Source organism: Myotis yumanensis, unplaced genomic scaffold (assembly GCF_028538775.1).
Source record: "Myotis yumanensis isolate MYYU_CA2020_CCGP unplaced genomic scaffold, mMyoYum1.0.hap1 SCAF_8, whole genome shotgun sequence".
NCBI classification, from domain to species: Eukaryota; Metazoa; Chordata; class Mammalia; order Chiroptera; family Vespertilionidae; genus Myotis; species Myotis yumanensis.
The window spans coordinates 63850610-63862817 of NW_027223759.1; the positions used below are offsets into that span (position 1 = coordinate 63850610).

The 12208-nt window shown below is 36.6% G+C and overlaps 1 protein-coding gene across 4 annotated transcripts in view; it reads right to left on the reverse strand.

The window, feature by feature from the left end:
• The window catches only part of MBD5 (methyl-CpG binding domain protein 5), a 397266-nt gene that overhangs the window by 29324 nt on the left and 355734 nt on the right, over positions 1 to 12208 (reverse strand). For 3 of the 4 annotated variants that reach the window (XM_070423045.1, XM_070423046.1, XM_070423044.1), the window contains 2 exons: positions 5536 to 6561; positions 3493 to 3704 (listed from right to left, as the gene is read on the reverse strand). In XM_070423045.1, the coding sequence (XP_070279146.1) occupies positions 3493 to 3704; positions 5536 to 6561 (1238 nt within the window). The remainder of the gene's footprint in view (positions 1 to 3492; positions 3705 to 5535; positions 6562 to 12208) is intronic. The other variant, XM_070423047.1, reaches the window with a different exon arrangement.

Here is a 12208-nt window from a genome sequence, read left to right on the forward strand (position 1 = left end):
AAATATGCATCTATCAACAAGTGAATCTAAGAATCAAGTGAATAAATAACCTGATGTACAGAATGAACTGGTGATTATAATAGAATCAGGGACATAGAAAGGGAATGGACTGACTATTCTTGGGGGGAAAAGGGGAATGGGAGATGCGGGAAGAGACTGGACAAAAATCATGCACCTATGGATGAGGACAGTGGGTGGGGAGTGAGGGCAGAGGGTGGGGTGGGAGCTGGAAGGAGGGGAGCTATGGGGGGAAAAAAAGAGGAACAAATGTAATAATCTGAACAATAAAGATTTAATTAAAAAAAAAAGAGAGAGAAGCAAGTCAGTCACCAACACTGCTCAAATTACAAAGGGAACCAGATTTTGAAAATGATATCTACTGAACTAAGTGAAATACGATATAAGATAAAACAAAAAAACACATACTCCTTTCTTAACAACAAGATATTTCTAATATAACACTAAAATTTTAAAGTCTAATTTTCAACCTTACCAGGCATCGGCTGAGGGACACCAGTGACAATGGCTCCCTAAAGAAGTGTTTCTGAGTTGAGAAGAGGTGAAGGGAGGGAATGCCACCAGGGAAGACTATTAATGCTCAGGACAGGAAGGATGGGTGCAGTTTGAAAAAAGTCTCTGAGGTTACTCTAACTTCACCAACCCCATCTAAGAATTGCTGCTCCAGATCTTTGATACTTGGGATGGCACCTCCACACCCCTGATCATTCCCTTCCGGTCTTCCCGTCCTTCCCCACTAAACCAGAACCTGGGAGCACCAGCACATCACTGACACTCTTGCCACTCTCCCCTGGTCTACACCTCCCAGATAAAATCCCAGTCCTGAGTCAATTCAACTGCCAGCCTCATCTATATCTACAGTGAGGGTGCTGAGTCTGTGATGCTTCACCACTATTCAGCTCTTCACCCACTTCCACAAGCTGGCTGCTGTACCGTCTCTTGCATTATTCTTAGTAGATGGCTTTACTTAACACAGAAAATGGAGTTCATAGGTTAAGAATTCTCATAATTCTTATACCCTGGCTTCTGGCGGCTCATACTTCTGTGCAATTTTGTGTCCCAAATCCTGTCCTGCTTCCCAGGGTCAGAGGGACACCTTCTGCTCTCTGAGAGCAAGTTCTCCATTTGTGCTTCGGATCCTACCCCCTCCTCAGGGATCTTGCCTTACCTATTATCCCTTCTCCTCTTTATGCTCCATCTCTTCCACATTAAAAAAATGAAATTTATTGGTTAATAAAATTATTTATATTTCACATGTACAATTCTAAAATACATCATCTGTATATTGTATTGTGTGTTCACCACTCCAAGTCATTTATCCCCCCTTTATCCTCTTCTACCCCTCGCCCCCCCCCCCCCTCAGCCCCCCGCCACTCTTTCCCTCTGGTAACTACCATCTCTTCTTTTTGGTTTCTTTCCTTTAGCATACAACTATGTACATGGCTTCCATATTACAAAGTCTGCAGCCTGCCTTGGGGCACTACCCTGTTTTTCATATGCTCTTTATCGTTCAGTTTTTGAAAGGTTTTCATCTACACTATTTAATTCCTAACCGTTTTCATCCTTTCATCCATTGCAATCTGGCTCATGCTCCCACTACTCCACCCAAACTGCATTCCATCAAGTCACTGGTGATGTTCTCACTGCTAAATCTAATGGCTTCTCTGCAAGCTTCATCTGCTTGTTTTCTCAGTGACATGGTTGAACACTTCCTCTTCCTTTCTAAATTATTTGATTACGTAAGATGTATATGAGTATTTTCACATTGTCCAAAAACGCAAAAGTTTTCCTTATCATTACGCCCCACCTAAATCTGTACTTTGCCATCCTACTGCAATCCAATTTCCTTTCTTAGAAGTACTAGTAATCAGTGCTGGAGAGCATTCTTGCAGACACCTATTTTTAATACATTCAAGTGTGTAGGTGAATATCTAATCTTTCTTCCTTCCTTCCTTCCTTCCTTCCTTCCTTCCTTCCTTCCTTCCTTCCTTCCTTCCTTCCTTCCTTCCTTCTTTCCTTCTTTCCTTCTTTCTACTTTTCATATAAATGGTATTGTATTTTACTTTTCTTCTGCAATACTACAGTATTGGAGTCTTGCAATCTTGTTGACCTTAACATATCAAATTATATAAGTCTAGCTAATTTTTAAATATATATTTTTATTGATTTAAAAGATGGAGGGAGAGGGAGAATGAGATAGAAACATCAATAATGAGAGAGAATCATTGATTAGCTGCCTCCTGCATGCTCCACACTGGGGACTGAGCCTGCAACCTGGGCATGTGCCCTGACTAGAAATTGAACCGTGACTTCCTGGTTCATAGATCACTGCTCAACCACTGAGCCATACCAGCCAGACAAGTCTAGCTAATTTTTTAAACTACTAGATAGATGGATCTACCATAATATATTTAACCATGTCCCTACTGATGGATGTTTAAGTAGTTGTAATGAACATTCTGAATTGTGCCCTTTTGTTCATTTCAAAGACTTCTTTAACATAGACACATAGAAGTTAAACTTCTGGGTCAAAGGTCATGTGTATTTAAAAAACTGATAAACTAAAATTACTCTCCAAAAGGACTGTATCAGCATATAATCAGACCAACAATATATCTGATATATAACAATATCATTATCCCACACCACTGTCAGCAAGTTATCATCAATTTGATGGACATATTAGTGTTGTAATTTATATAACTGATTATTCTTTTCATGTTTAATAATTTATCTTTTATTTTCTGTGAATTGACTGTTCATATCTATTGCTCATTTTTCTGATCAATTATCTTTATTTTTCTAATATGTAGGAGCTCTTTTTCTATTACAGATATCAGATATTTGTTATTATTTTCTTCCAGGTTATCACTTGTCTTTCACTTTGTTTAGAATACACTTAATCATACAGATTTTAAAGGTTTATGTATTCAATTTTCTTACTTCTTTTTACTACTTTGTTTTGTATCCTCTGAAAGAGCCTTTCCTACCCCAAAATTATAAAAACATCCTATATTTTCGTCTTATACTTATTTGGTGTTACTCTTTCCATCTAGCTCCTAAATCCATCAGGAATTTATTCAGTTGATCTAAATAAGAAGAAGACCAAGTAGCTGAAGCCAGGAAGAGAGCAGTGAGAGTGGGGCTGAGAGTGAGGCAGGCAAGGCAGGCATGTTAAGGATATGGATTTTAATCATGAGAGCAATGGGATTAAACCCTCAAAAGGGTGCAAGAGGGTACCAAGATCAGTTTTTACTAATAGCTCTAAAAGGACCACTGGGATGCTTCAGACAAAATAAAATAACCTTCACATAAAAGACTAGACTGTTTAACAATATTCATTATAGAGAAATGACAGTTAGTAGAGGTGGAAGGGCAGATACTAGTAACTTCCTTCTTTTGTCTCTTTGCCCAAATTGTTTAAAAAAACTTAGACATTGGTTTCTACTACAGTAACCCAGGGAAGGAGAGTACCTGAAAGTTCTGAAACAGACAAGCCATGGGGTTATTGTTAGCTGGGCAGGGAATTGTGGGCTGTCCTTGGAATGCCTGGAGATTCGGGTACCCCTGAAGAATCTGCTGCTGCTGCTGCTGATTTGGAGGAAACATCTGATTGTTGTTTAACAGCGACTGTAGATGAGTCAGTTGATGATTATTCAAAGTATTGTTTATTGAGGACATGTCACCTATGGTTTGGAAAACATAAAATGTAAGTCAATGTGATTCTTTGGCAATCCTATGCCTATCCTTGTACCCAACGATTCCTGAAACAAAAACTAAAAACTAGACTTACATGATAAAAATTTTTTTTCTCTTTTTCTCCTCAAAGTCTTACTAAGTGGTAAGGAAAGAGTATTTTACTATTTAATTTTATCTTTCATAATTATTTTTTTGGTTTTATGTCATGAGAGATGAATCTTTCTCTATCCATTATCCAGTCCCTTACATTGAGCATCAGTGTTAAAAATTCCTTGAAACTATTTTTATTAAAGCACCTACAATTAAAGGTAGAAATTAGTCCTAACCTGTTTTAGCAATCATAAGAATTTGATCAGATGATTAAAATAAGTGGATCTGGTCAGACTTTGTTTACAAAGTTTAGTTCTCAAGTCACAATCATCACCAATTACCACCAAATAAAACTGGATTTTGTCTGGAAATATGTATTTTTTTTTCTTTAAAATTTATTGATTTTTTATAGAGAGGAAGGGAGAGGGATAGAGAGTTAGAAACATCGATGAGAGAGAAACATCGATCAGCTGCCTCCTGCACACCCCCTACTGAGGATGTGCCCGCAACCAAGGTACATGCCCTTGACCGCAATCGAACCCAGGACCCTTCAGTCCGCAGGCCGACACTCTATCCACTGAGCCAAACCGGTCAGGGCTGTATTTTGTTTTTAAGTGAAAGGTTGGTCACCTAAAATTAAAATTGTAAAGAAAGTGAACAATACAAAAAGAAATCATTATCATAATCATTAAAAAATAAATATTATATAATCATGTAGGATTAGCTAATAACTAAATTTATATTCAAAATTCAAAATAGACTTGTTTTGAAATTACACTGAAGTTATTTTAAAGATGATGTCAAAGGAATTGTCCTGTAACTTGAAATATATAACACTAGTATGCTTTTTTAGATTACTTAACTGCATCGATTTCAATGGCAAATAGAACTAATTAAATTGTATTATAAAGGTGTCCATAGATCTGGAAACATATATATATATATATATATTTGCATACATTGGACATGCCCTTGACAATATCAAGTATATTTGCTGATGCTTCCAGACTTTATGGAAACCATCTCTGTACTTTACATTATAGTCACCTGCATCAATCAGTTGAATATACTTGACATTATTATCTAACATTTTTGTGACATTATAATTTACATGAAGAATTTTGTTTTTAAGCCACAAAAATTTTAAAGAACAATACTGTTGGAGGAAATCTAACAATAGCTATTGGGGCTGTCTCCTTGAACTTGGACACACTTTAACTTTGAATGTTTTTATGCCTTGTTTCTTATTTTGCTCAATAAGTATTTAATTCTGTTTATTGAGGGATCACCTGGAAAAACACTTCCTGAGACTGTTCCCACCCACGGTGCAGCTGCTCATGCTAACCCTGTGATGCCACACCAACTAAAATTCAAATAAAAGTTATTTTTAAGATGTACCTGTGCTTTATTATTTGAAAAGTAAGACTCTACTTGGCTTAAGAGGATGATGGATAGGTTAGTGTTAGGTGGCATCAGAATTAGAAGATAAGCAAAGGCAGATTAAAATGGTATTTAGTATTGCTAGGATAGGGGAGAAGAAAAAAGTCATTTTCATGTTTGTATAACTATGGTGGTGTGTGGGTGTTATTATATTTAGTTCCTTAAGCAAGCTGTGAAATAACAAAAACATATTTAAAAATAGTGTGACAAAATGGAGTCTTTAAAAATGAGAAATTAGAATTAGAAAAACGTTTCTTTTGTAAAAATTTGTGAAAAAATGTAACTTACCAAGCAGACCTGTCCCCAGTAGAGGGTTAAGTAGCTGTGGCACCACAGAGTTACTGTTGAGTTTAGCTGGACCAGGTGTGTTCCCAGCACTATTAGATACATTCAGCAATGTTTCTGCCATTGACACCACTGCTGTCCCACCAAGTGTTGAGACAGTCAGTGCTGCCACTGCTGATGATGTAGTGGTTGTGGTAGTGGTTGCCTGGGAGGAAGTTGCTATGGAAACCTCTGGATGATTAGCGGTGTTGGCCGATGCCGAGTTCAGGACACCTCCCAACAGCTGGGGATTCAAGGCCATTAATCCTGAGGCCCCAGTGACAGCTGGGAGGAACAGGGGGTTAAAAGGAGTGTCACTGCCTGCAAAGCTGGGTAAAGGGTTCCCCAGGGGGCTGGTTAAAAGGGTGTCAGCTTGGCTGTTCTCTGACTGATTGCTTGGCAAATGGTCTGGTGGGGCTGTCATCTGTGTTAAGGAGGGTAAAGGGGTATTTTGCTGTTGAAAAAGATCTGAGATGGTCAGATTGAAAGATGGCAGGGGAAGCATGGCAGCTGCGTGGGCTTGGTTCTGAAGCAGGGCCGCTAAGAGCTGAAAGTGGACAGGCTGCAATCCCTGCCCATCCATGTCACCGGAGAGAAAAGCTAAAGCAGCGTTTACATTCGGGTTGAGAAAACCTAAAGGGTGGAGGTTGATCTCAGACTTGCCTTCTCCCGCTGAAGGCTGGAGGATATTTAATAGATTCTGGTTTAGGAGATGCTGTTGATTCACTGGCAAAGAGATAGGTAGAGAACTGAGGAGGCTGGGGTTCAAGGGGTGTGGAAGATGGTTGTTGGAAGTGCTGTTGGATGGAAAATGAAGTGCGTGCTCCTGGCCAACAAAAGGAAAGTCACTCCCGATGGGCAGATGACTCTGCAGTGGGTTTCCAGCCGCGGTGGTGACGATGACGCCGTCCTGGAGAACAGATGTTGTCTTGGTGATGGCAGGATGGCTGGTGCCAGCGATGGCGATGGAGGATGAGGGTCCTGAACCGCCTAAAATGAAAACAACACAAAACAAAAAGGCCAGCATTAATTGTGGATGTGAAGGAAGACAACCCCATGAAAACACATTGAGATCCATTTCAACTATTTCATTACCTGTCCCCTTTACTGATTTTAATCAGAGAAATTGTGATCAGAGATGATATCCCATCTGAATGACACGTTTTCTAACCTACTTTGAAAAAAAATTTATTGGAGTTTAGGTTACTAAGAAATAGCTTGTTTTTCACAGCTGGACAGAGTGAATATGGAGGAAGTTCTGTAGTAGTTCATTCATTTGGGTTAGATAAAAGCAACAAGCCTTCATTTTTAAAAAACATTTTTCCTTTTAAAAATGTGTTTGTTCTTCTATTTGTAATACCAGTACTTGCTTTTAGTAAAAAAACAAAGTAGAATATGCATGAGCATATAAAACAGAAAATAAAAAGTACTTATAAATATTTTAATATTTTGATGTATAGTTTTCTGGACTTTACCCACCTGTACTAGTATTTGTATATATTTATACACACACACACACACACACACACACACACACACATACACATATATACACGTGTTACATATTTTAACAAAAATGGAATCATGCTGTCTTATAACTTTTTCATTTATCAATATATCTTTTCATGTTAACTCTTTTAACTACAGAATTATTTTACTAGTATCATGTATGGATATACCATAATTTAAACAACATACAGATGTGATATTTTGATTGTTTACAATCCTTTACATGGTAAGCAGCACTAAAAACATTAACTCATCTTTGTCAATATACTAAATTACTTTCTAAAGAGAAAGTCTTGAAAGTGGAATTCCAGGAACAGAAGAGTTTACATAAATTTAAAGCTTTGAATACTTCCTGTCAAACTGCCCTCCAGCAAAGTTGATCAATATAAAATTCAATTTCCATTTCTATAAACAGTGCACAGTAGTGCTCATTCTCACCAACATTAAGTTTCATTATGTTTAAATCTTTGCTACTCTGATAGCATAAAGGTACTTTGCACTCATTATTCCTTAAGTCAGACAAGTCTTCATCCAAACAGCATTTTTAATTTTGAAAGTCTTATGCAAGAGATGAAAATTCAGGAAATTTGATATTTAAAAATATAAAATTTGGTTGCTTAATTGTTTTCAATCCAAGCTGCACAATAGAATTACCTGGATAACTTGAAAAGAAAAGAAATAAAAAGCAATGCCTTGGACCCTATTCCAGACCAGTTGAAAACCCATCTCTGGGGCACATCCAGCCTGAGCAGTAGCATTTTTTTCAAATCACCCCTGGAGAGCCCGATGCACACAGGTGGGGTGAGGAGGGTGAGGATCACATCTGTTGAGTAATCATTTTTTCATAAAAGGTTTTCCGCTAAAGAGATGAATTATTTTATGTGATACATGCATTTGGCAAATGTTTATTATCACAAGCATATGCATTTAATTTCCTATTAAAACATAAACATGTATATAGTATGTTAAACAATACCACTGTCACTGGAAACCAAAAATAATTCAAAAATTTTACTGCTGTACTATGCCATCATAAGACATATTACATTTGACCAAGTAACCATGGAGGCCTCGTTCAAACACATAGAAATGTTTCCGTAGTTATAATAATAGTACAAATATGATTTTATAGTCTTCCTGTTTTCTCCGAACAGAAGAACACAAGAATTTTTCCTTTATGATATATAGACTTTGTATAAATATTTTTAAACCATATAGCATATGAATTGACTATATTATTTAAAACATTCTGATACATTTTGGCATTTTGATTTTTTTCATTATTATGTATAACACAGGGATGCACATCTTATTGCATATGATACTTTCCTATCTTTGAATTTGTCCTTAGGAAAAATTCCATCATTGGCATGATTGTTATGAGAACAAAAAATAGGTACATGAAAGGCTTGTAATATGTAAAAATCTATACAAATAAAAGGAGTTATCGTCATCATTACTACTGGCATTCATGTATGTAGTTAGTAGTGGTGATGTGTCAATAGCAGTTAGTATATCCAACACATCAGCATATCTAACACTCCTTACAGAATGTCTCTATAGCACGACTTTAATTTTTCCCAGCTGTCATGTCTGCTTTTTTTTTAAAGCTCTGTGTTTCATTTCAAGAATAAGATTTTAAAATGTTCTCTGTTTAAAAATATATAAATATTTATAAAATATTATCATAAAATAATGAGTATGTTCACAAAGAGTGGGGTCAGAGCATATCAAATGCTGAGATAGGCATATGGCATACAATTATTTAAATATTAATTCAGATTTGTGATAAAACAATCAACATCTTAAACATTTCATTGCCTCTTAAATCTTGCTGCTATTTCTATAAATAGGTACTGTGCTTTATTTGCATCTGGAAACCATCTTTTTAAACAAGTGAATAAAAACTCTTATTAATTGTTAATCACTACCCGAGGCCTTTCTCCCTATTTGCTAAATAATAATGACTTATTTAAATGTACAGATCACCATTCAGAACACATTTTCAAAATATTCCAGCATGTAGGTGACAAGGCTTTGTAGAAGAAGGATTTCCATAGAGGTTATTCTTTTTAATCTTTGTTTTCCAAGAGAAACATTTATATTTAAGATTCAAGAAAGTAGCCCTTGGGGGACATTATAAGTCTCCATCTAAATATTATTGAAAAATGACAATAAAGAAATGTAGTTACTTTGAGTGTATTTTCACATTACAAACAAGATGATGGTGAAGAGAACAACCTTTTCAAGAGTAAATATGTGAATCAAAGACCATTTTTTAAAACATTTTTCGCCAATTTTTAACCAATCAGTGCAACAAACAGGTATCATACCTCTTCTGAACAAAAGGATAGAAATGATTATACAGAAACGAAAACCAAACATAAACACCACAAAACACCCTGCCCTTTCCTACAGGAACTCGGTTCAGCAGTCTTGAGCACACAAACCTCCCTGTCTCTCTTTTTCTTCTTTCAAAGACACATTATTGAGAGCTTATTACGAACCAGGAACTAATGTTCTTTTCATATAGCCAGTGTACCTGTAATAGCTAAGAGCTATAATAGGCATATAACAGGAAGGCAATTGTAAAACTGAAGGTGTCAGGGAAAACTAAGCAAGTGGTAATATTTGATCTGGGATTTGAGAGTGGAAAAGGAGAGAAAGAGCTTCTAAGTAAAAGGAAAGTAATTAAAAAAAAACAAGACAAGGAGGTAATAAAATGCATGGAGAGTAATGGATTCTTATATATCTTCGAGTAAATAAATATGACTGAAAATATTATAAGCTGCTTTCCCAGACACACTGGCCCTGCCACCCATAGTTAAACGTGCTGCCTTCGACAAGAGGTAATGCCATTTGAAATAATCTTTCTAAACAATTAAAGGCAAGGACCACTTCTTATTTTCTTCTGCATTCCAAGACCTAACAGTCTCACACATGGTTGGCGTTCAGAAAATGTTTCTTGGTTGAATTAATCTGTTAAGAAGTTCAGAAGACTTGCACTGATTTTCTAGAAATCAGATCATTTGCATTCAATGGTGTGTGCCTGTGGCATGTGTGTATGTGAAGAAAGGGAGAGCATACCACCCATTGGTGGAGAAAGTAATGACCTAGCTCTCCCGATGCCAGGAGATGAGACGTTGGAAAGGAGATGGCTGGAAGATGCCAAGTTGCTTTAGAAGGCTCCCAGGTGTCTAGGGAGTTAAAATCTCCTTAGAGAGGAAGAGTCCTCACAAAGTCCTCAGTTCTTAAGGTCACTCGTTAATGCTTGGGGTCATTCGGAGAACCCTGGATTTTTATAGCTGGAGATAAGTTGGAGGGTGTTTATTTCTGAACCATTTAATCTTGAATAGGCACTCTCTGGTGAACCTACATCACAGTTCTGCATAAAAACCTTGTCTGTTGAAGCATTTGGGAAGACAATGATTTTCTTCTTTCCTTTTTCCCGTTCCTTGTCTTTTTCTTTTCTTTTCTCTTCCCGCCTTCTTTCCTGCCTGCCTGGCTGCCCACCTTTACTTAGTTTGCAGCCAAGATGTTTCATGCTTAATCTAATGAAATGAACAGTTAGTTTTTGAAAAAGCAAACTATTCATTAACCATTTAGCAGTTAAATAATCAAAAGGCAGCTGGGAGCCTGGAAGAAATGTCGGAGAAGTCCTTTAATTGGAAAAAGTGATTATTTCATACCAGCCGGCAGTACCATGAACCGGCATAGTTTTTCTCTTTGTCTTTGTTGCTTCTGAGGAAGAGAGAAGAGTTATAAAGCTACCCAAATAAACCTTCCTGGTGCGAGATCATGTGCCTTGATCCCCAATCAAAGGGTGAGAGTCTAGCACAATGAGGAAAGGACTTGCCCAGTTGGGTTGATTCCCAAATATAAATAGTACTCTTTGCACACACATATAGTTTATCTCTCTCTGTGTGTACACAGAAATAGCATCAGCAAAATTTTTCAAAGAAAATTTTAAGGCTATTTTCCTACTATTACTAATTTTCATTCTTGAGTTTTATTTGCCTCATTAGAAATGCTTTTCAAAACATAGGTACTGTATACCTCTTTAGATTTATCTTCTGTGTCACCAATATTCTTTAAGAAAAGTCATTGCCCTGGCCGGTTTGGCTCAGTGGATAGAGCGTCGGCCTGCGGACTGAAGGGTCCCAGGTTCGATTCCAGTCAAGGGCATGTACCTTGGTTGCGGGCACATCCCCAGTGGGGGGTGTGCAGGAGGCAGCTGATTGATGTTTCTCTCTCATCGATGTTTCTAACTCTCTATCCCTCTCCCTTCCTCTCTGTACAAAATCAATAAAATATATTTAAAAAAAAAAGAAAAGTCATTGTTCACATTATGCTAAATTTTTTAAAGGCTGGATCTTAACACATCGTGGACCAGTAGTTTTATTGCTAGCTTTACCCAGTGGCCAGATAAGTTTCTATTGAACGAGTACAAAAAACGTTTTACATAAATGTTAAAGGCATGCTTAAAAATTAAATACCCATTGCATTTTGAAGTTATTTATTACATGTTCTTACAAGTTAATATCTTTTTAAAGTATGATACTTTGTAAAACACTGTGTACTATGAAGCGAGAATTCTCATGATCCGTCCGCAATGTGTTAAGTATTAATATTGTATATGTCTTTGTATGTGTACAAAATAGGGCATTAATTAAGCTCATACCAAATAGACCAATAAGTTGTTTTTTAAAATGTCATTATACCAGTTTAATCTCCAATTTTGAATAAATAGTACTTCATGTTAGAAAACACTTTCTAAATTGATATGCCCACCTGTTGATTTTTGTCCATAAAATTCAAGAAATGAGTCATACAGAAGGAACTCCTTCACCATTTAACCTTTATCATTTGGCAAATGTACTTCAATTATATACTTTCAATGGCAATCCCTAGTAAAAATGAATGCTCCTAGAGATGAGAGAAAATATCATGCCCTAGTGAGTCAATAAATATAATCCATCTTTCTGTGCAATGGAAATAGTACACTTTTCTCCTCTATATTTAAAGGATTGATTTAAAAATAACTGTTATGAGAAGTCTCTATTTTCCAACAAGACGTTATATTCCCAAGCCTTAGTAATGTCATGGTAGTATTTACAAAAATATATCA